General features: G+C 36.3%; 1 protein-coding gene across 3 annotated transcripts; it reads left to right on the top strand.

The window, feature by feature from the left end:
* Positions 1-931: 931 nt before the first annotated feature.
* On the top strand, positions 932-27939 carry RAD51C (RAD51 paralog C). 3 transcript variants are annotated; one of them, XM_028519943.2, is made up of 10 exons: positions 935-1143; positions 3825-4083; positions 4780-4946; positions 6891-7024; positions 11723-11854; positions 17146-17212; positions 18139-18199; positions 25333-25393; positions 26572-26722; positions 27921-27939. In XM_028519943.2, exons 1-9 carry the CDS (start codon positions 1026-1028, stop codon positions 26686-26688), a joined length of 1116 nt encoding a protein of 371 aa, XP_028375744.1. In that variant the 5' UTR covers positions 935-1025; the 3' UTR covers positions 26689-26722; positions 27921-27939. The 3 variants fall into 3 exon arrangements, with proteins under 3 accessions (XP_035889551.1, XP_035889552.1, XP_028375744.1); XM_036033658.1 differs by lacking the exons at positions 25333-25393; positions 26572-26722; positions 27921-27939 and adding an exon at positions 18815-19185 and having other exon boundaries at positions 932-1143; XM_036033659.1 differs by lacking the exons at positions 18139-18199; positions 27921-27939 and having other exon boundaries at positions 934-1143; positions 26572-26720.
* Positions 27940-27957: the final 18 nt, after the last annotated feature.

Below are 27957 nucleotides of genomic sequence, written 5' to 3'. Positions count from 1 at the left end.
CACTTGAAATGGGTAGGATTTGCTAACGTGGTCAACATACTTTTCCTTTCTTAGATATTATGCATTTAAGGGCTCTAATTTGCACTATTTAGGGAGTTCTTTTAGAAAGAGAAGTTGAAGCTAAGAATTGTCCCCCAGTTCCAAAAAGAAATCGTAACTCACCTAGGCAAGGAAAGACTTCGCAAACCACCTCTCAAGTCTCTCGAGGTCCTGTTTCAGAAGCAGTCCCTTCCAAACTCTGTACCAGAACAGGAACTCTTGTGTAGCCCAGCTACTCCATCTCAGAACAGCGGGGTGCCCATGCTCAACCCACTACGGGAATATTACCTGCTTATTTTTTCCAGCTACCTTTTAAGCTGGACAGGCCGTTAAGAGTCAACGGTCTCAGAATTCACCTTTTTCAAACTGGACTCGCGGAAAAGCGTGGGTGGAGGCCGGACTTGGGCGCGGAGCAATCCTCGCGGAGGTGGCGGGCTAGCCCACAATTCCTCGCGAGGGCGAAGGCAGGAAAGATGAGGGGTCAAACACAGGGACAACAGGCGAAACAGGCTGAGACTGGAACCCTATAGTGGGGACAGGAATTAATCCTCATACATCCGTTTCATATTCCAAACCAATAACTGGCCAGTGTGTGCGCGCAGTATTCCCACTCAGGCAATCATTATTACCAAGCCTGAGGTTTCACCTAATGGGCCAGGGCAAAAGTGAGGAAATGTGGTGCTTAGGGTCCACTGAGCCTGGATCCCTATCTTAAGTCTCCATCCATCTTTTTACAGTGAGAGTGTGCTTTTAATGCGGAAACTGAAGAGGGATTTGGAAGATTCACGGCAGGAATAACGCGGCCCTGTGGAAATTAAGTATGCCTCCGCAGAGCGGCAAAGCCCAAGGCCACGTGCCGCCAGACGGGAGACCCCGCCCCCCCGCTTTACGCCTGACGTCACGCGGCACGGCGCCGGCGTGCGGGATTCGGCCGTTTTGAGTTTAGCAGCTGTTAGCGACTTCGCGCGTAGCGGTCTGGCTTTGAAATGCAGCGGGATTTAGTGAGTTTCCCCTTGTCCCCAGCAGTGCGGGTGAAGTTAGCGTCTGCAGGTTTTCAGACGGCTGAGGAACTCTTAGATGTGAAGCCCTCCGAGCTCAGCAAAGGTAACTACTCCCGACCTTAGGCTGTGGGACTTGGGCCGCCGTTAGTACTGCTTCTATCTGTTCTCCCGCCGTGAGGCATCAGCTCAGTCTCCGCAGCTGTGGCCCACGGCTGCCTCTACAACGCGAAAAGGCTCCTTGACGACCCTTAAACATGGTTTGAATGGTTGGAACTGTGGCCCTGGAAACATTTATTAATTGCTTTCTGTGTCAGTGCCTGCTGAATGCTCTGAGGATTATGTCATTTACTCTCAGAAGAGTCCTCTTACGTGGGCCGTGCCCTATACACAGATGAAGGACCTGATTCTTGGGGAGGTTCAGTGACTTTTCATGATGGCTGGGCTGGGAAAGTTGTGGAGCAAGAATTGAAACTCACATAGGTTGTCTAATTTTTGCTGCTCCCAAATCCAAGGGGCAGGCACTAAATTTAAGAAACAAAGGATTCGTTATAGGGCTAGAGACAGTAAGAAAAGGAGTAGAATCCCCAGAATCTGGAGAAAACAGTAGGAAGAAGACATCATTTCTTTTATGTAACTCGCTAAAAAAATCCAGAAACCTAACATTCCAGAACACTAGATAATACATTGGTGGGACCCAGTGCATCCTGAGGCATATAAAAATAAAGCTGTCGCCCTGGCTAGTGTGACTCAGTGTTTGACTGCTGGCCTGTGAATCAAAGGGTTGCTGGTTGGATTCCCAGGCAGGGCACATGCTTGGTTGCAGGCCAGGTCCCTGGTAGGGGGCACTCAAGAGGCAACAACACATTGATGTTTCCCTCTCTAAAAAATAAAAAAATAATAATAAGGCTGTCTGCGGTCAGTCTCACTGTGCACATTATGCTATGGTATGCCTAGAACTATAGTGTCAAGATAGAACAGAATTTTAAGTCATTGCTCTTAATGTAAAATAAGGTTTCAACTAGCCACTCAAGAATAAATGTAGGCCTAATGTTAACTATTGTTTTAAATCTGAAACTGCACATTGTGTTCCCCAAAGTTTTATGGGCTCTCTTTCTTTCAACAAGTTGGTTTTACAAAAAAGAAATGAGAGAATACGAATGATAATAAAGTTAACAGTTGTTGAGCCTTTTGGATGTCCTGGTATTCTACCAAGCTTTTTACATGTATTGTCTCATTCCCATTTTATAGAAGGAAAAACTCTGAGACGCAAAAAAGTAACTTGCCCAGATATGGTGACCACGTAGTCAGTGGTGCAGTTAGACTTTACAGACCTGTGTAATCTGACTCCAGAGTTCAGGTTCTTTTTTTTTTTTTAAGATTTTATTTATTTTTTAGAGAAGGAAGGGAGGGAGAGAGAGAAAGAGAAAGAGAGAAAGAAACATCAATGTGAGGTTGTTGGGGGCTGTGGCCTGCAACCCAGACATGTGCCTTGACTGGGAAGCGAACCTGTGATGCTTTGGTTCGCAGCCCATGCTCAATCCACTGAGCTACGCCCGCTAGGGCCAGAGTTCAGATTCTTAAATTGGTTAGGATTTTCATTGCCTTATTACCATTATTATTACTTATTAGCACCAAATTTATAGTTCATATCCTTACCAAATCAAGCACTGTATATCAAACTCATAAGTGATACCATTCTCACGATTATTTCTTTTATTAGCAGCTTGTATTGTAATTATCATTTTCTCAGGCTATATTGTTAGATAGGAATGAAATTGTGTAGCTGAGGCAAGCATAAGGGTATGTAAAATATTTGTGCATTAAATAATTGTTCTCATTAGTTTGCATTGCTACATGAATTTTTCATGCCATTGTTCCAATGAAAAAAAAATTTTTAAGATTTTATTTATTTCTAGAAAGGGAGAGAAACATCGATGTGAAAGAGATACATCCATCAGTTGCCTCTCTCATGCCCGCAAATGGGGGCCTGGCCTGCAACCCAGGCATGTGCCCTAACTTGGTATTGAACCAGTGACCTTTTGATTTTCAGGCCAGCACTCAGTCCACTGAGCCACACCAGCCATGGCTCAATGAAAAGTTTTTATTATGAATATAGCATGCACTTGCACTTCTTAAAGTTGCATTTTGTTTTAGGCAATTAAAGAGGCCATTTTCATTCTCTTCTGAAAAATAATTTGTATACCTTACAAGAGCAAGATAATTATGGCTTTAGTTATTTCGGTCTTAGACCAAAAGGGATAGTAAAAGGACTGACTGCTAGTACATTTTTATTTCTACATCCTGAGACACTTTTGTAGGTACTTAGAAGTGCTTTAGAGGTTTAGGTTTTTGAATTCTGTTTCTGAGGTAATAAATCTTTGAAGTCATAGAAATACCTTTATTAATTTGAAAGGCTAAATAGCTAAAGGCTAAATGGAATGTTACATTTTCACGCTTCTCTATTCTTGGCATCACTCTTGTTATCTAAAAATTAAAATTAATGAAGAAATCTGGTTGGTGTGACTTAATGGATTGAGTGCTGGCTTGTGAGCCAAAGGGGTCACTGGTTCAATTCCCAGTCAGGGCACATGCCTGGGTTTTGGGCCATGTCCCTAGTAGGGGGCACATGAGAGGCAACCACACATTGATGTTTCTCTCCTTCTTCCCTTCCCCTCTAAAAACAAAGCTTTAAAAAATCTTTAAAATTAGTGAAGACAACCAAATAGCATGTTATACTGTTTTAAATCTCTAAATTTGGGGGGTGTTTTCTTACTCTACTTTCAGAAGTTGGTATATCTAAAGAGGAAGCCTTAGAAACTCTGCAGATTATACGAAGAGAATGTCTCACAGATAAACCAGGACATTCTGGTACAGCTGAATCAGGCAAGAAGTGTACAGCACTGGATCTTCTTGAGCAGGAGCATACCCAGAACTTCATAATTACCTTCTGTTCAGCACTAGATAATATTCTTGGGGGTGGAGTACCCTTAACCAAAACAACAGAAATTTGTGGTGCACCAGGTGTTGGAAAAACACAATTATGGTAAACTAAAATGTTTCTTTCTTAAGGGTGGGCTTAATAACATTTTGCGTAATAGAGTACCATGCTGTGGGTCTATAGTCAGACCAAAAGAGGCATGTACATGTTGGTAAATTTGTTTTGTGTGTATATACAACATCAAACAAAAGCCAACTTAACATTTATGTTACTTTACCACCCCAGCTTGATAAATTGATACATTTATTTTGATATCAAAAAATCTTTCCTTTATAACATTGTAAAGTAGTCATTAGGATAAATAAGCAGTATTCTACTTTATTATATAATTAATTCCTGAGAATATCCTTGAAAGTCAAATGTTTGAAAGTATATTTATGTATAATAAAGGAGTTCATTCCCAGGGACCTAAAAAAATCACTAAAATTTCTTAATCACGATTTTATAGGTGCACTCTTTCCCTAATCCAAGCATCAGTTGATTCACATATACAGGGTGAAGGAAAAGTAGGTTTACAGTAGTTCATATAAAAAATAATACAAGAATAAACTGTTTCATATACTCCCAACTGTATACCTACTCTTGCTCTACCTTGTATTTGGAGCCATGGAGAATCAGCCATCTTTGTTGTCTGGGGCAATATATTTAGTGGTACCTAATGGATGGGATGTGGAGTTCAAAAAATACTACCTTAGAAGATCATGATAATGATTTATTCATTTGACTTCTTTCTCTTGATAGTATGCAGTTGGCAGTAGATGTGCAGATACCAGAATGTTTTGGAGGAGTAGAAGGCGAAGCAGTTTTTATTGATACAGAAGGAAGTTTTATGGTTGATAGAGTGGTAGACCTTGCAACTGCCTGCATTCAGCACCTTCAGCTTATAGCAAAAACACATATGGGAGAGGGTAAGTTAGCACGTGATTCTCTTTTTTTCTGTGTAATAAAAAATTTGCATTCGGATTCATCCCAGGCCCTAGCAAGAGAACTTTTGGAAAGTGAAACCTAATGACTCAACAGTGTACTGGTGTTAAATTCTCATATCCCTCTTAGAAAATGAGAAATGCCACAACCTGGATTGGCCTTTTATGGCCCTCACTTGTTACTGCAGGAGCTGTAGGGCAAACCTTTGTGTAAGTATTTCAGTGTATGACCTCAAGTCATACTTTGACCTGCCAGGTGTAAATTAATTTTGTTGGAGACTTTAATATAAGTGTTGTCTCAATGCATTCACTGTATTCAATGCATTCACTACATTGACTTGCATCCTGGTTTTTCAAAAAGCAAAGGTAGTTTAGAAAAACCATGTCTGGAAATATTTGGAACATGAAGCTGACTGACCTTTGGGGATATGAATAGTATGTAATTGACTTCATGACTATGTTAATTATATTTCTAAAGTGTTTGGGAAGGTGTTTTTTTTTTTTAATATTTATTTGTTTTTAGAGAGGGAAGGGAGGGAAAAAGAGAGAGAGAGAGAAACATCAATGTGCAGTTGCTGGGGGCTGTGGCCTGCAAACCATGCATGTGCCCTGACTGGGAATCAAACCTGCGACACTTGGTTTGCAGCCCACACTCAATCCAGCCAGGTCTGGGAAGGTTTTTTTGCATTTATCATGTAGAAATCAAGTGTTTGATTTAACAAAAAATTTAAAGGTAATTTATATTCAAGTTCTTTCCTTTCAATTACTTATAAAATTAAATGGTTTCTGGCTTGACTGTTTTGGGTTTTTTTAATTTTTGCTTTGTTTAATTTTATTTTTTGGATGTGCAGTCCTTATTCTTTTCTGTAGAAGTTTTAAAAACAATGTTTTTTTATATATGCTTGTAATTCCTTTGAATGCTTATAATCTTCCCTGAGCAGTGCGGCTGAGTTTGTTGGGTGTTGTCTCCCATATGAGAGGCAACTGATGGATGTTTCTCTCCCTTTCTTCTCCTCTCTAAATAAATAAATAAATAAATAAATAAAATGTGTTTGATCAGCTGGGTTTTCTTATTTCTATGGGAGTGCTAGGTGTTTTTTCTAACTAATGACCAGTATATCTACTGAAAGTCCTTAAAGCTACTCATGTTACAATGTATATTTGTAATAATGTCTTAAAATATTGTAAATACTGTAGGTGCAAATATAAACACTGGGATATAAACCTTTTAGTGATTGGTATATGACTAAGGTGTTATTTTTTAGTGAAAAATGAACTTTTAAAATGTATATTTGCAATAGGCAATGTTTTCTGAAATTTAATTTCCTGGGGTTTTTTTTTTTTATTTGTTTTTGCAGTGGGGTTAAACCTTAACTAACATTTTGAAATGCAACAATTTTTAACTGGTTTTTCTCTGAAATATGTACAAAGCCAAACTGGGTATTTTAAAATCCAGTCTAAGTTGGGAATATCATTTTATATCATTGTTTCTACTTTAATTATCAAGATATACTATGGCATTTAGGGGAAAAATGCTTCTTTTGGACACTTTACTTTTAACTGTTGGTTTGTAGTCCTATTTAAAAAAAAACCCACAGAGAAATTCTATTCTACTTTTATTCAAAAGAAGCCAATAATTAGAACTATGAAGAGGTAGGCATTAGAATTAGTTGTATATGTGTATAAACAATTTCTAGATAGCCTAGTACATAAGGAAACAGTAGGAAAAGTATTATTATGAAAATAATATGACAGGAATTATAAAATGATAGTTCATAGTAATTTTGCTTTAATTTTACCATCTTTCAATTAAAGTTAAGATTTTTGTTAGTGAAGCATTTTGTTTTTCAAAGGTATTTTTTTATAGTCACCAATATTTCAAAACAGGTAACACTAATTATTTTAAGATTATTTTGTTGTTTATTTCAGTGCACCCCAAGGCTTTGGAGAATTTCACTCTTGAAAATATTCTTTCTCATATTTATTATTTTCGTTGTCGTGACTACACAGAGCTATTGGCACAAGTTTATCTCCTTTCAGACTTCCTCTCAGAACATTCGAAGGTATGGCTCAAATGACTGAAATAATATAACTTCCATATTTTGCCATGTATAATACACACCTTTTTGCCCACATATTTGAGGGAAAAATAGGGATGTGCATTATTCATGGGTAGTACCTGAAGTACCTTGTATTATTCTTGTGTTTTGTAAGTATTTGTTACATAAAATTTTTTGTACCATAATATGTTAAAAAATAAATGCTGAAATTTCTTTATATTACAAAAAAACAAGTGTCCGAATATAAATGAGTTAAAAATTGAATTAAAAAATTAAAACATTTCATTTAAACCTGAAAGTTTGGGCCAAAACATGGGTGTGCATTATACACAGGAGAACATTATATATGGCAAAATACAGGTAACTAAGTATCTTTGAAGGTGTTTGGTTAAAGTGAAAAATAAGTAAATAGTACAGTGTCATAAGTAGAAAATCTCTTCCTTTCTTGTCCTACAACTTATTAATGTTTATATTTATTTAGCATGTATATATAAGGAAGAAATTGAGATAATATAGAGTGTCCACTGCCAGTAATGGTGGAGTAGCTCCTATCAAACAAACTGTATAGAGAGGTATAAAATTGAAATTAAACTTCCCTTCTTCTGCTGCTTCCTGGTATCTCTTCCCAAAGTTGACCACTATTAATAGTTCCTTGTGTGTCTTCTCAAAAAATTTTTATGCATATTACAATATCTAGCACCCCACTTTTAACATTTTTTATGGGATTACATCGTAATATTGTTCTACACTTTCTATTTTGGCTTAGTGCTTTGCATATTTTTTTTGTATCATTACATACAGATAGACCTTATTTTTTTTAGAGAGAGGGGAATGGAGGGAGAAAGAGAGGGAGAGAAACACTATGTGAGAGAGAAATATTGATCAGTTGCTTCTCGCATGCCCCCCAACTGGAGACCTGTCCTGCAACTCTGGCATGTGCCCTCACCGGGAATTGAACCAGCAACCTTACCATTTTATAGGCCTGTGTTCAATCCACTGAGCCACACCAGCTAGAACTAGACCTCATTCTTTCAGCTGCATATTTCATTTTAAGAAGGTACTTTGATCTAGTCTAAGGTAGCCTCCCTCTCCCCCACTACCTGCTTATTCTTTGTCATTTTCACCCACATTTAGCATCTTTTTTTTAAAAGATTTTTTAAAATTTATTTTTACAGACAGGGAAAGGGAGGGAGAGAGAGACACATTGATGGTGAGAAACAGCATTTTGTTGCCTCTTACACACCCTTAACTGGGGACCTGGTCTACAACCCAGACATGTGTCCTGACTGGAAATTGAATCAGTGACCTTATAGTTTGCAGGGTAGTGCCCAACCTGCTGCTGTGCCACACCAGTCAGGGCATGTCTTTTTTCTTTTTGATCCTCACCTGATGATTGATTTTAGAGAGAGGAAGAGGGGGAGAGAAAGACATCAATGTCAGAGAGAAACACCAAGCATTTGCCTCCCATAGGTGCCCTAACCTGGGATTGAACCTGCATCCTAGGTATGTGCCCTGACTGGGGATCAAACTTGCAACCCTTTAGGCCAATGCTTCAACCAACAAGGCACTTGGGCAGGACCAGTTTTAGTATCTTCAGAGCTCCTATCACTGTCAGAAAATATCTTACTTATGTATTTGTTTGCATGTTAATTGTCTCTTACTCCACTAGAATATAAGCACCAAGAGAGCAGGAATCTTGTCTCTTATTCCCCAATGCTTATAACAGTGACAAGGATATACTAGGTGTAAATAAGTATTTGCTGAATGAAGGAATGCATATTCTAAATAAAAGATATGAAAATGGCTTACAGCTCTGGCCAGGCAACTCATTTGATTAGAGCGTCATCCATATACGCCAAAGTTGCGATTTTAATCCCTGGTCAGGGCACATACAAGAAGCAACCAGTGAATACGTAAATACACGAAACAACAAATCAATGTTGTTTTTTTCCCTCTCATTCTCTCTCCCTCCCTTCCACTCTATCTAAAAGTAAATATGCACTGGCTGGTGTAGCTCAGTGGATTGAGCACAGGCCTGGGAACCAAAAGGTCACTGGTTCACTTCCCAGTCAGGGTATATACCTAGGATGTGGGCCAGGTCCCCAGTTGGGGGCATGTGAGAGGCAACTGATTGATGTATCTCTCACACATTGATGTTTCTCTCCCTCTCTTCCTCCTTTCTCCTCTCTCTGAAAATAAATATATCCATTTTTTTCTTTAAAAAATTAAATTAATAAACTTAAATATATATATATATATATATATATATATATTTAAAGATTTTATTTATTTATTTTTAGAGAGGGGAAGGGAGGAGAGGGAGAGAAACATCAATGTGTGGTTGCCTCTCCCATGCCTCCTACTGGGGACCTGGCCGACAACCCAGGCATGTGCCCTGACTGGGAATTGAACCAACCCTTTGGTTCACAGGCTGACACCCAATCCACTGAGCCACACTAGCCAGGGCAACTTAAAAATATTTTAACTTTTTAATTGTATCGCCCTTTTTAAAAAAGATTTTATTTATTTTTATTTATTTTTAAACATTTTAAAAGATTTTATTTATTTTTAGAGAGAGGGAAAGGAAGGAGAAAGAGAGGGAGAGAAACATCAATGTGTGGTTGCCTCTTATGTACCCCCTACTGGGGGGATACTGGGCCTGCAACCCAGGCATGTGCCCTGACTGGGAATCGAACCAGTGACCCTTTGGTTCCCAGGCCTGTGCTGAATCCACTGAGCTACACCAGCCAGTGCATATTTATTTATTTTTAGATAGAGTGGCAGGGAGAGAGAAAGAAAGGGAGAGAAATATCAATGTGTGATTGCCTCTCACGTGCCCCCCACTTGGGGCCTGGCCTAGGCATGTACTCTGACTGGGAATCAAACGTGGAAGCCTTTGGTTCACAAGCTGGTGCTCAATGCACTGAGCCACAACAGCCAGGACAATTTTTAAAAAAAATTTTAAAACTTATACATTGCTTCTACAAAAGCCTCTTCTTAGCCTAATCCTTATTAGATAGAAAAAAAATATCTTACAGTTTTTCATTTGTTTACTCTTTATTATAGGAGGCATTATTTGGATTATATTAGAAATGAAACTGCCATGAAAATATTTATCATCTATAAGTAAATCTTGATTGTAATTCAAGACAGACCTGCCTCATGCTGAATTCTCTATTTTAACAGATTCTGTAATAGTTATTTGCCCTATTGTATATTTAAAATTAAGGAGAGCCCTGGTCTGTGTGGCTCAGTTGGTTGGAGCATTGTCCCATAAACTGAAAGGTTGCAGGTTTGATTACCCATCGGGGCACATGCCTACATTGTGGGTTCGGTCCTGGGTTGGGTACCTATGAGAGGCATCCGATCAATGTTTCTCACATCAATGTTTCTTTCCCTTTTTTTCTCCCTCCTTTCCCCTCTCTCTAAAATCAATAAGCATGTCCTTGGGCAAGGGTAAAAAATAAAATCAATTTTAAAAATAAGGGGGAAAAGCATACCATTAATTAAGTTTTTGAAGAAACTAATATAATTTAATATTTGAAGAGTGTTTTTAACATAAAAAGAATCCTGAAGGTAAAAGTGATGTATTTAATTGAGAAATTTGAACCCTCAAAAGTGATTTTTTAAAAGATTTTATTTATTTATTTTTAGAAAGGCAAGGGAGAGAGAGAGAAACATCAGTGTGTGGTTGCTGGTGGCCATGGCCTGCAACCTAGGCATGTGCCCTGGCTGGGAATCGAACCTGTGATGCCTGGTTTGCAGCCCATGCTCTATCCACTGAGCTACACCAGCCAGGGCTCAAAAGTGATTTTTATCAATGTAAAATAGCTTTGTAAAGACTGTACAAGGGAGAGGGGCCAAAAAGCCCAATTGATTTATAAAAAGTGTGTATTTATTCCCTGACTAAACTTCAGTCACCCTCAAACTATTCTCTATTTGATGCAGATGTTTTTTCCACTGCTCAAAACAGTTTTTTAACTTGGCATTTTGTATTCCTTTTAGTCCTTCTGCCACTCTTTGTTTCACCTCTTCTGCTTCCAGAAGACGTTTCCCTTTGAAGATGTTTTTCTTCCAGGGAAACAAACAAGCAAACAAAAAAGCTGCTCTGGGTGAGATCAGTTGAATAGGGAGGGTGGAGCAGGGAGGTCATGTTGTTTTTGGTCAAAAACTGCTAAACACTCAGCACAGTGTGAACAGATGTGTTGAAAGAGTCTTCAGAAATATTCACCCATCATGAAATGGGCCAAATGCATTGAAAGAATGTTCAAAAAAAATTCACTGAAACCGAAGGAAGCCTCTGACGAACCACCAGCTGGTGGTACACTGTTACAGATGGGTTCCTTGAACACTCACCTAGCAGGGGAAGCCTCTACTACAAGGGGCCTGCCCTCCAGAAGATAATTCCAAGGGTTTTTTGGGTCTTCTCTCATATAGTGGCAACTGATAAAAAATTGTAAATGCTTGTTTTTCTTTTTGCAGAATTACTTTTTTAAGGGGATAAATTATCAAACCAGAATACATTTTAACTTTTAGTGATTAGTGCAAAAAGCATTGGGGGAATAGATACATAATTATCTAAAATAAAGCCTTTGTAGAGTTGAAATAGAACACTGGATTTTAAGGGTTTTTTTGTGCAATGGGCTGTGCTTTTTTGATACAATTTTATTTTTAATACCAAACCTAATCTCTTTTCTTTAGGTTCGATTAGTCATAGTGGATGGTATTGCTTTTCCTTTTCGTCATGACCTTGATGACCTACCCCTTCGTACTCGATTACTAAATGGCCTAGCCCAGCAAATGATCAGCCTTGCAAATAATCACAGATTAGCTGTAAGTATAATTAGTCAAGAAAACTTTATAATAAAAAATATTGTATCAAGTATTAATTTCTAGAAGTAACAGAATAGAATTTGCCTAACTAAAAGCAAATAATACAGACATAGTTTTAAATGTACCTTTGTTTTGGTTTGGTTATTATAAAAAATTAATTCCAGTCACAAGTGTTGTTTATCATTTTTCTTGGAAAAATAATAGGCATAATCAAGGTGCCATATTTTAAAAATGGACTCTGATGAATAAATGCCACCTTGGGTAATTACAGTGTTTTTTATCTAAATATACTTGTGTTTTAGGTAAGCTCTTCCAACACTCCCATTTTTCTTTAACTGTGTGTATAATCACAGATTCAGAGAGAAAGGAATATTACATAGTGTGAGCAACCAAGATCTTTGGAGGCAGAGCTAACTCTTCTAGATTTGAAATGTGAGGACAGGGTAAAAGATAAGTTCAAAAATGAAGTATGCATTCCATTAATATCAATGAAGAGCCCCCACTAGGGGGCACTCAAGACTAATAATTCCTTCGGTTTTTGTTTTTAACAGAAATAGCTTTATCTTTTCTGTTTTTTTAAGTAATCCAAACAATAACAAAGAATACTATACAGTGTTTCAGGAGAGTAATGTAAATGTATGCCTACTAACATGGAACAAGTTATATTCAGATATATGATCAAGTGAAAAAATTCAAGTTGCATAACAATGTATTTCATAGGTCTACTTTTGAGAAAGATAAAAATTATACATGAACATTTATACTTATATTTATGAAGAACAATATCAAAAGGACCAGAGCATTAACAGTGGTTACTTCCAGAGACAGGATTTTGTGGGGTTGAGGGCATTCTTTCCTCTCTTACCTGATATTCTTCTTTGCTTGATTTTTCATTTCCTGGTTAGCAGATATAGAAGCATGTATGACCTATAATGATAAATATAATTTACAATTTTAAGTTATATGCTTGCTACAAAAATTTCTAAACAAAATTTAGAAAGTAAGCAATTATCTGTTATCTGGAGATAATTATTGTTGAGCTTAATATACATATTTTTCCAAACTTATTCTATGTGTATCTAAAACATGTTTTTAAAGTAAGATCCCATTATACATATTATTGTGCAAAGCAATATTTTGTTCACTTAATAAATTGTGAACATCTTTCCATATATACTAACTACTATATAGGCCTACTTTAACAGCTACAGAGTTTTTTGTTGTATGATTGTAAAAGTTTTTTTTTTTTAAGATTTTATTTATTTATGTCTAAAGAGAGGGGAAGAGAGGAAGAAAGAGAGAGCCAGAGCTGTAGAAGTTTTTTTTTTAAACTACTTCCTTACTGGTTGTCTTTAATGTTGTCTCCAGTTTTTCACCATTTAAATCATTGCAATCAGCCCTGGCTGCTGTGGCTCAGTGGACTGAGTGCCAACCTGCCATCCCAAAGGGTCACTGGTTTGATTCCCAACCAGAGCACATGCCTGGGTTACAGCCAGGTCCCAGTTGGGGGCATGCAGGAGGCAACCAATCTACATTTCTCTTATACATTGATGTTTCACTCCCTCTTTTTCTCTCTCCCTTCCCCTTTCTCTAAAAATTAAATGAAATCTTAAAAAAACAAAAAAAAAACCCCTGCAATCAATAACTTTTATATACTTCTTTGTCCGTTCAACTAGTTATTTCTGGAAATACTAAACCAAAGGAATAGCTCTATTTTAAACATTTTGTTACATATTATCAAATTATCCTCAGAAAGCATGTTCCAAAGTATGTTTTCTATAGCAATGGATGGGAATTTTTGTTTTTTCCCAAGTCATTACCAACTTTGACTCTTTTAAATCTTTATCAAAGTGATGTGGAGTCATTTTAGAGATGCATTTATTTGATTATTAGCAGAAATGCTTGACAGTTTTATTAAGATATAGTTGACATACCATAAAATTCACCCTTTTAAAGTGTACAGTACAGTGGTTTTTAGTATATTCAGAGTTGTACAAGCATTGCTATTATCTGATTTTAGAGCATTTCCATCATACCCAGAAGAAATCCCTTTCCCATCAGCTGTTATTCTCCACTGCACTTTCCCTGTCTGCTTTTTGTCTCTATGGATTTGTTTTTTCGGGATATTTTCTAGAAGTAGAATAATGCAATATGTAGTATTTTATGCCTGGTTTCTTTTGTTTAGCATAAGGTTTTCAAGATTCACCCATGTTGTGGCATGTATCAGTGTCCTTTTTATGTCCAGATACTTTTGTATTTTCTCAATATACCACATTTGTTTATCCATTCATCAATTGAAGGGCATTTGGGAGCAGAGTATTTTTAAAGCAATGAAGTTAATAATTTCAAAACAATTGTTCCTTCACTAGTTTAAAGACTTATTCCATAGGAGCTTGGAGTAATTACACAATAATTTTCATTTGGATCCTGGTACACCCAACATTTTTGCAGAAGTAGTGTAACTTTATAAATATTTGCTAACGGTGCAAATTCTAATTTGGGGATGCTGAACAGCTGTTAAGCAGTATGTTTATTTACATTTGCCTCAAGATATGGATAAACTACTCCCTAACCCCGTCTGATAGAACTTTTCTGCAAAGAGGAAAATGCTCAGTTTAATACAGTAGTTGTATGACTCTTGAGCAGTTGAAATATGGCTAGGGTTACTGAGGAACTGAATTTTTAGTTTTATAATTTAATTTTAAAAAACTGTTTGTGGCTAATGGCTGCAGAATGAATAGTGCACCTCTAACAAGAAAGTGTTGGTATAAGTAATTATCTCAGTTGCTAGAGCTTAAACACTAGGTAATATGTACAATAAAGGGTATTTATATTATTCAGTATGTTGGGGATGCCAGTTAGTCATATATTTCAGTTAATTACCAATTTAAATTCCTTCTTCTTCTAAAATTCCTGGCCTGAGGTAACACATGGGGAAGCCACTATGGTACTTAAGGGGAGAGGAACTAGAAGAAAGTCATGTCATCCAGTTGATGCCTAATTGAGATCTAGATGGATTACAGATTTCTCCTTTGTAAGATAAACAAAAATTTTAGGGTGTTACCACTGCAGTGGGAATAGCCAAACAACCTTTCCTTTTTCATTTTTCTTACAAAACTGATGCCTTTTTCAAAGTAGAAACCTTTTCTCATTGCTTTTCATAGAAGTTCTTTTTTAATATATTTTATTGATTATGTTATTACAGTTCTCCCATTACCCCCCTTCATTCCCCTCCACCCTGCACACCGCTTCCCACCCAACTTTTCCCTCTTTAGTTCATGTCCATGTGTCATAAGTTCTTTAGCTTCTACATTTCCCATACTATTCTTGCCCTCCCCCTGTCTATTTTCTACCTACCATCTATGCTACTTATTCTCTATACATTTTCCCCCTCTCCTCCTCCCACTCCCCTGTTGCTAACCCTCCATGTGTTCTCCATTTCTGTGGTTCTGTTCCTGTTCTAGTTGTTTGCTTAGTTTGTTTTTGTTTTTGTTTTAGGTGTGGTTGTTAAGAATTGTGAGTTTGCTGTCATTTTACTATACATGTTTTTTTATCTTCTTTTTCTTAGATAAGTCCCTTTAACATTTCATAAAATAAGGGCTTGGTGATGATGAACTCCTTTAACTTGACCTTATCTGAGAAGCACTTTATCTGCTCTTCTGTTCTAAATGAAAGTTTTTCTGGATAGAGCAATCTGGGATGTAGGTCCTTGCCATAGAAGTTCTTTATCAGTGACAGCTTGCAGGTAGTATTTGGAGGGAAGATCTGTATTGGGAGAATATTTAAAATAACTATTTCTGGAGAATTTTGGATAAAACAGTGCCGGATAATTTGACTTTTACTGTATTAGGTCAGCCTTGGACACTTTCATTTTCTCTACTTGAAAATTACTAATTTCAAAACATGGGATCTTTTCTATAGGCCACTATTTAATCCAAAATAATTAGCAATATTTTTAGCCTTTAGAGCCATCTGTGATTAAAGCACACCTGTATCTTTTGTCAGCAGGCTAACATAGTCATAATTTGGGGTAATTTGACCTGATTACTGGGTTTCATTTTTCCTAGTTCTTCTACTTATACTGTACATTCGTTGATTTTAGCTTTCTTCTCATAATTTTTTGCCTTAGTTTCTTTTTTATTTCTGTAAAATTATAAATCATAATTCTATATTCGTTTCTTCCCTAAAAATATAAGTATTGAGTTGTTTAAGAATTCTATATTCTTTTGAATAAATATATTCCAGAGAGGCAACAGTGCTAAAGAACACAAATTCAGTCTTTCTAAGCTTTTGATTTCTCATATGTTAAACTAGAATAATAACAATAATAATACCTAATTTATAGAGTTGTTGTGGAGATTAGCTAAGATAAGCAAGGTAAAGTACTTAGCATAGTTTCTGTCATGTATTAAGTACACAAAAATGTTTATTACCACTATTGATGTTGCCAGTCCCGTTGGACTGGTTGGTCTTTTTGGCTTATACAAACCTTAATTTTAAAAGTGAGAATTTTGCCCTGGCTGGCGTAGCTCAGTGGATTGAGCACGGGCTGGGAACCAAAGTGTCCCAGGTTCGATTCCCAACCAGGGTACATTCCTGGGTTGCAGGCCATAACCCCCAGCAACCGCACATTGATGTTTCTCTCTCTCTCTCTCTCTCTCTCTCTCTCTCCCCCGCCCCGCTCCCTTCCCTCTCTAAAAATAAATAAATAAAATCTTTAAAAAAAAAAAAGTGAGAATTTTCCTGATTCTCCCAATTGTGAAGTTTTTGTGCATAGTCTCTTTAGACCTTTACATATTATCTATTTTATCTTTATTCTTCCACTTAAAAAATATTTATTTATTTATTTATTTTTAGATAGAGGGGAAGGGAGGGAGAGAGGGAGGGAGAAAAACATCATTGTGAGAGTGAAACATCACTTGATTGCCTCTCGAACTCTACTGTACCCACAACTCAGGCATGTGCCCTGAATTGAACTGGCAACCTTCGCTTTGTGGAACATCACCCAGCCAACTGAACCACACCAGTCAGGACTATTTTCTTCCATTTTCATAATAAGAATTTCTTTGTTCTTATCTGTTAAAAAAGTTTTATATTCAGTAGACTCATGTTTTCAGATAACTACTCATTTTTGTTTGTAAGTTCTAAAAAATTATTAGAAAAGTTTTCATTGCCTAAATATGTCTTAGTATTTAGTATTAGATCATACTCAAAATACTAAAATCACAGGACTATTTACTTTATAAGTTTTAGAGGAGACTCATCTAATTTTCTCACATTTTGTTTTGTAGGTAATTTTAACTAATCAGATGACAACAAAGATAGATGGAAATCAGGCCTTGCTGATACCAGCATTGGGTGGGTAATAAATCAGATAGCCATTTTTGGTTAAACACACTTTCTCTACCTTTCTCATTTGATGCTTATTGAATACTGTAAACTCCATGAAAGCAGAGAGTTTATCTGTCTTATTCACTGATAAATATTAGCATGGAAACACTGTGCTCTTAGATACTGACTCATTTTTTTTCAGTTAACATTAATTCAGCATTTATTATATAGCAACTGCTGGGTCAGGTACTGAGCATATAATAGTCATACGATGATTATTTATTTATTTGTAGAGAGGGGAAAGGGGGGGAGAAAGAGAAACATCAATGTGTGGTTGCCTGTCATATGCCCTGTACTGGGGACCTGGTCCGCAACCCAGGCATATGCCCTAGAGTAGGAATCACACCAGTGATCCTTTGGTTCACTGGCTGGCCCTCAGCCCACTGAGTCACACCAGCCAGGGCCATATGATGCTTCTTGCCTTCAGAAAGCTCACTGTCTTAGGCAGGAGGAATGGTGAATCTATTCAAATACAAATTAGATAACAGTGAATATATTTATGATTTTGTTCCTAACCTTAATCATGGTTTTATTAGAATACAGTGCTTCAAGATTTATTTCTACTAAAATCTTTGAATATTGTCATAATTCTTGCTTTTTTTCTCATAGTCAAAAATATGTTAGTAGTCCTGATATATGAAAGAGTGATCAATATGTTAAACAATAAAGTTTTCTAAAGGCAAATAGAAGGTATTGATCTTCAGTATTGCCTTAAATACGTAAAACTCCATTAATCTCAGGATGTTATCCACATACCAGGTTTTAAAAAACTAAGTATACTCTTGTTATGTTAAACTAGGCAGAGTAAAACTGTATTTGACCAGAGGCATTCTGAGAGACTTACAACCTAGTCAGTAAGGCAATATGTAAGTATTATGTTCTTTTTCCCTCAGGGGAGAGTTGGGGACATGCTGCGACAATACGGCTGATCTTTCATTGGGATCAAAAGCAAAGGTCAGTGTAGAAACAAGTTAATAATTCTGAATATTGGGTTAATAACACTGAACACTTGTTAGTTTCTTAGAGCTAGTGCAGTGGATGACATCTACAGCGCCCTGTGAAGATAAAGCTTTTGTTACCTTGTCCTTAATCACCTAGAGCAAACATAGAAATGTTTTTATCTGCACATTTAGCTACATAGGAAATTCTTTGGAATATTTAAATGATGGGGTGCACCTGAAATGAGTAGGTGTCCAAGAAATGCTACCTTCTAAAGCTCTTAGAAAATCAAATACCATTTATTAGCCACACAGGAGGAGGTGGGTACTGTGTTCCTGGAAGGGATTGAAAGGAGAATAAAATGGGGACCAAAGATTAGCTTTAGGACTATTTTATATGGAAAATAGGGTAGTTCTTCCTACTTCCTTAATATATTTCTTGTATGAAATTGTGTCTACTTTTGTACTCTCTAGTATTTTCCTATCTTGCATTTGTTATCCATTTACTTACCTGGCTTTCACCACTATTGTTCTTTAAAATAAAACTATGACAGCATGAAACCTTTGTATTTGTTTTTAAAGCTAGCTGCTGAGCAAATGAACAAACCAGCTTTTATTTTCTTTAAAATAGGCAATTGAAAGCAGCAGAATCTTTTATTCTACACTTCTGGAAATGTCAGAATTATGCCAGCCTCTCTGCTTTGAGATTAATTGGTATAACATAGAGTACTTGGGTTTGAAATGTTCTAATAAAAGGGAGAAATTGAGACAGTGTGTGGGCAAAGATGGAAGAAGGGGATACTTAAATACATATTGGGTCTGGTCAGTGATATTGTTTATTTCTTTATTGAATTTCTTTGTTTTTCTATAAAATGAAAAAGATCATGCTTCAGCTCACCAAGTTAGGTTTTACTGACTCTGAACTCATAGCAGAACCAGTCACACATACATCTTTGGCAACTAATTCATACAGTTTGTGTCTCTTTTAAAGATGGCCTTTGCAGAGCTCAGGTGACTCTTTTTTTTCTTTTCCATAATACATAGTGTTTTACAATTGACTCCCATCCCTCAATTCTATAAATAAGTCACTGTACAGTGGCTTCACAAAAAAATTTTTTCTCAGTAACAAACCCTGTTGTAAAGATTTGGCAATTTCTCCAGATGATTCTTTTGAACATATTGCTTATACTTTTTCAGATTTAGGTTTTCTGCAAAATGCATCCCACTAATGATCTTAGGAATTTCTCTTGAGCTAGTACACAGTAGTTTTCCACTATTGTTCTATTAACTATTCACTGGTAGGATACCTCTAAGAAATGAGGACAATAATAGAGCAAGATGTTTCCTTTTTATGCATTCATCAGAAGGAAAGGTTTGCCTTCTTTATCAAATTCTGTACATTGGCATTGGTTAGGTACCTATGAGATCAGAAAACCATGTTTAATTTTTGAGTAACCATTTTATGACTTCAACTTCTTAATAATTTTTTCCAAGAAATTGGAGAATAGTGTTGAGCATTAAATAGAGTTAGGGGAAAACTGTTCTATGAAAATTTTACTCTATCCCATGCTGTTATTTTAGTGAGTGCTTGCTTGTGCTAGGTATGTAACTGGGCACTTTATGTACATCATTTTATATTATCCCTTCAATAACTCTGAAGAATCTATACCTGTTATTAACAGAAGACCAAAGCCCAGAAGATTAACTGACTAGTAAATAATAGCTATCATCTGTTTGTTTGTTTTTTAAGATTTTAAATTCTTATTTACTTACTTTAGAGAGCGGGGAAGGGAGGGAGAAAGAGAGAGAAACTTCATTGTGTGAGAGATTCGGTTGTCTCTCCCACACCTCCAACCAGGGACCTGGCCTGCAACCCAGGCATCTGCCCTGACCAGTAATGAAACCATCAACCCTTTGGTTCACAGGCCACTGCTCAGTGCACTAAGCCACATTAGCCAGGGCTAATAGCTACCATTTATTAAATTTATTAACTGTTTTTTATTATGCTAAGCATTGTGTATATATAAAATTTCATTTTATTTTCCAAGTAACTCTGAAGTAGATAGTAGTATCCACATTTTATTCCTGGCTATAATAGAGTCCATTCTTTTTCTCCTATAATTACTGTTTCTAGAATGTAATTCTAGTATTGTGTTGATTTCTAGCAAATCTGAAGTTAAAGCTCTTACCCTCCTTTTAAAGTAATACCCTTTTTCTTCAAACTCTCTTTTTTCCAGGCTATGGATATATAAGTAATGTGTATACATTATCATAACCAGAAGTTGACCTCATGTAATAGAATTAAAATAGTTTTATTTTTCATTGTTTGAAACCAACTATCTTCAAGTCATTAAAAGTTGCATGAAGTCTTTTTTAAGTGTATGTTATTGATTATGCTATTATATTTTACTATAATATGCTATTATGCAATTTTTTCTCCCCTTTATCCCTCCTCCACCTTGCACACCCCTGCCCTTTAGCATTCTCCCTCCCTGTCAGTTCATGTCCATGGGTTGTACACATAAGTTCTTTGGCTTCTCTGTTTCCTATACTCTTCTTAACCTCTCACCTTCTGTTTTATACCTACCAATTATGCTTCTTATTCCCTGTACCTTTCTTCCCATTCTTCCCCTCACCCTCCCCACTGAAAACCCTCCATGTGATCTCCATTTTTCTGGTTCTATTCCTGTTATAGTTGTTTGCTTAGTTTTTGTTTTTTAGGTTCAGTTGTTGATAGTTATGAGTTTGTTGTCATTTTACTATTCATAGTTTTTGATCTTCTTCTATTTCTTACATAAGTCCCTTTAACATTTCATATATATAATAAGGGCTTGGTGATGATGAACTTGACATTATCTAGGAAGCACTTTATCTTCCGCACTTGAGCCCTTCCATTCTAAATGATAGCTTTGCTGGATAGAGTAATCTTGGATGTAGGTCCTTGCCTTTCATGACTTCAAATACTTCTTTCCAGCCCCTTCGTGCCTGTAAGGTTTCTTTGGAGAAATCAGCTGATAGTCTTATGGACACTCCTTTGTAGGTAACTGTCTCCTTTTTTCTTGCTGCTTTTAAGATTCTCTCCTTATCTTTAATCTTGGGTAATCTAATTATGATGTGTCTTGGTATGTGCTTCCTTGGGTCCAGTTTCTTTGGGACTCTCTGGGATTCCTGGACTTCCCGGAAGTCTATTTCCTTTGCCAGATTGGGGAAGTTTTTCTTCATTATTTGTTCAAATAAGTTTGCAATTGCTTGCTCTTGTTCTTCTCCTTCTGGCACCCCTGTCATTTGGATGTTTTGGGCTTAAAGTTGTCCCAGATGTTCCTTAGCCTCTCCTCATTTTTTTGAATTCTTGTTTCTTCATTCTTTTCTGATTGGATGTTTATTTCTTCCTTTTGTTCCAAATCATTTATTTGAATCCCTGTTTCCTTCCTTTCTTTGTTAGTTCCCAGTATATTTTGCTTTCTTTCACTTTGGGTAGCCTTTATTTCTTCTTTCATTTTGCAACCTAGCACAATCAATTCTATGAGCATCCTGATTACCAGTGTTTTGAACTCTGCATCAGATAGGTTGTCTATCTCCTCATCACTTAGCTCTTTTTCTGGAGTTTTGATCTGTTCTTTCTTTTGAGCCATATTTCTTTGTCTTGGTGCACCTATTGTAAGGGGCTGGAGCCTTAGGTATTTGCCAGGGTTGGGCAACCCTCTTTGCTGTGTTGTGGCACTGTCTGTGGGGGAGGGGTCAGAGAGGGAACAATGCTGCTTGCTTGCTCCACTTTAGGCCCACTTTCCAACGAACTGTCCTATAAGGCTGGGAGTTTCTCCCACCATTGTAACCTGTGCCGTCTTCTACAGCTAGCTTTAAGTGTTTAGGTTCCCATACAGCCAGCCCTCCCTTGCCCACAGGATCTGCTGCATTGGTATGTGTCCTCTCTGCTAGGCTGCCTGGCTCCCGTCTCCTGGCTACCCTACTGGTCTGGGTGAATGTTTCTTTAACTCCTTGGTTCTTGGAGTTGCATGCAGTTTGATTTTCTGGCACTTCTCGTTGTTTATTGTTTTTAAATTGGTTATCTTTTTTTTTTTTTGGTTGTGCAAGGAAGCGAAGCATTTCTACCTACTGCATGGAATCTTGTATGTGGTTTAAATTTTAGTTTATCTTAAAAGGATGGAAATAGAGATTTACATTGGGGAAAAATGGTTATGAAAATAAACACTTTCAATTTGAGCAGAAAACTAAAAACTTTGACTAGCTATCAGAGTTACTGAAGAGAATTGAAGTATCCCATCTCATGACATAGTGTCCCCATCTTTCTCCAGCAACACCTGAGTTTTACCCTTTGACTACTAATGGAATAACATTCCAACAGTTATTAAAAGATACTTTTGTCTCTATCCTGTGTATTGTACAGGTTTCCCTTCAGTTTACATGTTCATAATCATATGAGGCTGAGATTGTTCAGAATTATACCACTCTTTGCCAAGAAGATCTGGTGGTAGAGTGGAGTAATATAGCAACACCCCCACATAGTATTTCATATGTGTACTCAGCTTTAGAGCACAAATGGTGCTTCTGTCTTGTTTCTGACCTGAACTGTGTAGTTCAGCCATATGTTAAGCTTCAACTCAGTTGAGGATGTGAGCCAAGTGATTCTTTGGTTTAGTTTGTTTTTGAAAAGATCTCTAGAGATGCATACATGAAATATACAATTTAATTTTTAAATATTTTCTTCTATTTATTTTTAGAGAGAGGGGGAGGGAGAAAGAGAGGGAGAGATACATCAGTGCGGTTGTCTCTCACATGGTCCACACTGGGAACCTGGCCTGCAACCCAGGCATGTGCCCTGACTGGGAATCGAACCAGCGACCCTTTGGTTCACAGCCCACACTCAATCCACTGAGCTATACCAGCCAGGGCTATACAATTTAATTTTTACTTAGAAATTTAAGGAAGATTTTCAACCTGAACACTTAATACCCATTTGACTTTAGGATTCTCAATGAATATGTAAATACTTCTTTAAAGCTTATTTAATTTTTCATTTTTTTTCTAGAAAAGTCAGAAGAACTAGGTCCCTTTTTGAACATGGTATTAGATACTAATTTTTCAGAAGGTTAGCTAATTATTATTATTGAATAACAAAGAGATTTTTTTAATAGGGTGGGTTAAAATATACGATGCTTCTATTTTTCTGCTATATTTTGCATTAAAGATGGAATATCAACTCTAAAAGCATTGCAAAAATTTATACTTACTCCCTATCATAACTATTCTTATATATTACTTGCCAGGTATTTTCTTTATGCATATAGTTACAATTATAGAGTAAATGACATTTTGGATTTTGCTGTTTTCATCCTAAAAGTATAAACCTAAAACATGGAGCTAGTGGACCATGATCTCTGACTGCTTCTCTTTTGAATTGTGCCTTAGTAGAGGGGCAATTTCAAAATTAATAAAGCAACAAATCATAAACCAAGATGGCCTTTTTGGGTTGTAAACAAGTCAACATTATATGTAAATGATCCTTTTAACTCTGAGAGTTTATTATTTTTCTCTAAGTTAGTACACTTATATCTGTTTTTTTTTTAAATTGTGGTAAAGTATACATAACATAAACCTTACCATTTTAACCATTTACGTGTATACTTCAGTGGCATGAATTATATTCACGGTTGTATAATCATCACCACCATCCATCTCCAGAACTGTTTCACCTTCTATACTGAAACTTTGTTCCCATTAAACACTAATTCTCCATTCTCCCCTCCTGTCAGCTCCTGGCAACCGCCATTCTACTTCTGTTTCTGTGAATTTGACTACTCTAGGCACCTCAAATAAGTGGAATCATACAAAATTTGTTGTATTATGACTGATGTTATTTCACTTAGCACAATGTCCTCAAGGTTTACTGTAACATGTGTTAGAATTTCTTTCCTTTTTAAGACTGAATAATATTCTCTTATATGTATATGCCACATTTTGCTTATACATTCATGTGTTAAGACACTTGGATTGCTTCTAGCTTTCAGCCATTGTGAATAAGTTATGTCACTTTTAAAGCAATTTTAAAAGGCACTTTAAAAGGTTTTGCTTTTATATCTGTTGTCGTTACAGTATTTGAACATAGTAAGAGCTTAGAATTTTATTTTTCAACTACCTTCAGCTTTAGTTTTATGTTACTTACTTTGTAGACTACATAATGAAATCCTGCCTAAACAGATTTTGTTCTGTCACAACAGTGATAGTTTTGGACATAATTATTTTGAAAGAATGTGTCTTGCTAGCTTATTTGTATTAGAATCTTACTAGTATATTATGAGTATATTAGTATAAGGAACATACTTATGTATATCCCAAGAAATTGTCTTAATAGTTACAACACCCCCCAAAACACAATTACTGGAGAAATTTTGAAGAATATAGATTAAAAAAAAACCAACCTTTACCTTGTAATAACAATGTGGCTTTTTTATTGTAGCCTTTTAATAATTTTTCTATATATGTGTGTATATATACTCATAAATGCGGGATCATACAGCATAACTTTTATATTATTAATATTTTCCTACATCATTAAATATTTTCTCCCACTATATTTTCTTAAGCATAAATAGTATCTCAAGTACAAATAGTTTATTTCAGCAATTTTCAACCTTTTTCAGCTCATGGCACAAATAAACTAATTACTAAAATTCTGTAACATCAAAATATATTTTTTGTTGATGTGACAAAAAAAATACTTTTGGTATACTTTTGATTCATTCACACCAGATAGCTATTGTGTTGTATTTCTTTGACAATCTAAGGGAAAAGAGGTCAGTACCCCTGACTAAATAAACAGGTATTACATGTTTTAAAAATTCTTGCAGCACACTGGTTGAAAATTGCTGGTTTATTTGAATCAGTCATTGGACTTTTAGGTTGCTTTAAAATTTCACTCACATAAACAAGTATTTTGTTAATATATGTAATAATTATTGCATGCATACGTGTAGCTGTTGGTTGATGGGAGTACTTCTGATTTTTTTTTGCTTTGTGTGTCCTTAGAGAACAAAATAATACAATTATATTAAAACTATAAACTTATATTATCAGATCACTGAACTAATTAATTAAGATCATGTATTTGTGTTTATTTTTTTCTCTAAGCAGGTTGGCAACATTGTACAAATCACCAAGCCAGAAGGAATCTACAGTACTGTTTCAAATCACAGTCAGTATTATTTGATTCGAGTGTGATTTTGGTGTTGGTGGGCTATAATTATCTAAAGAGAATATTTATAAATTGCTTTTGTTAACTTCTCCAGGCAGTAAGCCAATTTGAGGACAGCTTTTGATACTGAGAATTATCCTCCAATATCGATATATATTGATACACATATATATGTATACACACATGTAATAATTGAACTGAAATTTTTTAAAAGATTTTATTTATTTATTTTTAGAGAGAGGGGAAGGGAGGAAACATCAGTGTGCAAGAGAGACACTGACAGGCTGTCTCACACACCGCCAAGTGGTGACCTGGCCCGCAACCCAGGCATGTGCCTTGACTGGGAACCAAACCAGCGACCTTTCAGTTTGCAGGCCGGCACTCAGTCCGTTGAGCCACACCAGCCAAGGCTGAAATTTATTTTTAGAACTGAAGAAATAGTTTTTTGTAGAGTAATATGTTTCATGCCATGTGTAATGTCAGGGTATTAAATACTTTTAAGGTGCAAGTTGTTCAGGATTTCCATGAGACCAACTACCAACCTTACTCATTTTGGTCTGTAGATATTAAAGGTCTATCATAGCCACTAAATATATCCCACTTTAAAATGTTAATTTTCCTATAATTGTATATTATAGAACATAGATTTTGACTAAAATATGCATATTTATCAATAGTTTTGAGCCTAATATATTCTTGGCATCTCATATTTTAAGGACAAGAACAGAAACAGATTCTGAAACTGAGCTATCTGCTTAGACTGTGCTCTGCCTAGGTACACTAAAAGTATTCTAATTGGAATACTTTATTTTAGAGTGTTTAGTTGTGAAAATAAGTTTGTAAAACACCTAAGTAATTATTACGTTATTTCCTTTCACTTCTTCCAGTAGTGTCACCATGAAGTTTGTAAGGGTTGTCTTTTAGAGAACATTTTTATAATGCAATTTCATTTCTGTGTGTATGTGTATGTATAAAAAATATATATAAAATACTCTAGATATAAGATACTTTAGTACAAGTATTAAAGGTGTGAACATTTATCCTCTTTATTTACAGTGGTTGATAACTTCTTTCCTAGAATAAAGTAGCTCTCTTATCCCATTACTTAAAATGTTTGGAAGACCAATCATTATTTTAGGTGTTCTTAAAGCATACTTGCATATTTTTTCATCTTTCAGCCTCAGGGATTTAGAGATGCTGTTGTTGCCCCTGCATCTTCAATGCAAACAGAAGATTCCCTGAATTCTCGGAAACGGTCACGAGAATCAGAGGAAGAACAAGAATCCAAAGACTAGTCTCACAGTGTGAGAGTGTGTGTGTGTATATGAGGTCTCTCTGAAAAAAAGTTCAGCCATTGTTAATATAATGAGAATAGTTTGTATGACATCCATGTAACCTGACAGCCAAAAGGAGTGGACTGGAATGCACATGCATGAACAACGATGACTTCACTGTACTAGTCAGTGGTGCGGAAGACACCATTGAGTGAGCATGTGTACTGTGTGGCCGTCACATTCAAAATGAGCAAGTAGAGGAACAAATCTGCATCAGATTTTGTGTTAAGCTTGAACATTCCTCCATGGAAATATTTGGATGATTCAGAAGACTTTCCAGGATGAAGCAATTAGTGCAGCGCAAATAAAGGTGTGGCACAAATGCTTCAAAGTTGGTCCAGAATCTGTTGCAAGTGATCCATGTTCTGGAAGGCCTACAACCAGCAGAACACCTGAGAATATTGAATGTGGAGGGGCTGCAGTCAACAAAGACCAGTGACCCAGGCGACTAAGCCCCCTTACAGCCCAGATTTGGCACCCTGAAACTTCGGGATTTTAGCAAAACTAATCACCTTTGAAAGGGAAGAGATTCAGGAAAATACGATGGGGCAATTATGACGATTCCAAGAAAGGATTTTGCAGTGTTTTGAACAGTAGAAGAGATGCTGGGAGAACTGTGTGAGGTCCCAAGGTGCCTACTTTGAAGGGGACAGAGGCATCATTGTCCTATATACAGTGTTTCTTATATTTTATATTTTCAATAAATGTATCTTTTCCATAGCATATGGCTGGATACTTTCTGGACAGACCTCAATATGTGTTTTTTTTATTTTAATTTTAATTGTTCAAGTACAGTTTTCTGTCTTTCACTCCCAGCCCAGCCCACTCACCCATTCCTCCCCATCTCCCTCCCATTTCCAGACCCCCTAGTTTTTGTCCATGTGTCCTTTATAATCAATATGTATTGATATTATGAGATGCAGTGTTTACAAGTAGACTTATTTCTTTAAAATATAAACACACACTATGGCATAATATGATTCCCTGAAAGTTTTTCGAAAAAAGTGTTCTACAATTAAATTGTGCTGTTTTAATTTTTAGTAATATTCAGTAGAGATGATACAGGTATTATATTTTGCAATTTTGGAAAGCTGATCTCATGTGGCCAGACTGTTTTTCCTCTTTACTAATTGCTGAGGAAGAAAAGCTTTAAAAAAATATATTTTATTTATTTATTTTTTTAGAGAGGGAAGAGAGGGAGAAAGAGAGAGAAACATCAGTGTGTGGTTG

This window comes from Phyllostomus discolor, chromosome 8, assembly GCF_004126475.2.
Source record: "Phyllostomus discolor isolate MPI-MPIP mPhyDis1 chromosome 8, mPhyDis1.pri.v3, whole genome shotgun sequence".
Classification (NCBI taxonomy): domain Eukaryota; kingdom Metazoa; phylum Chordata; class Mammalia; order Chiroptera; family Phyllostomidae; genus Phyllostomus; species Phyllostomus discolor.
The sequence above is the reverse complement of the archived record's forward strand: the minus strand, read 5'-3'. Positions and strand labels throughout refer to the sequence as shown.

Coding starts and splice junctions, on each gene's coding strand:
- RAD51C (XM_028519943.2), top strand. CDS start 1,026: ATGCAGCGGGATTTAGTGAGTTTCCCCTTGTCCCCAGCAGTGCGGGTG. Junction 11,855..17,145: donor CAAATAATCACAGATTAGCT/GTAAGTATAATT, acceptor TTTGTTTTGTAG/GTAATTTTAACTAATCAGAT. Junction 18,200..25,332: donor CATTGGGATCAAAAGCAAAG/GTCAGTGTAGAA, acceptor TTCTCTAAGCAG/GTTGGCAACATTGTACAAAT.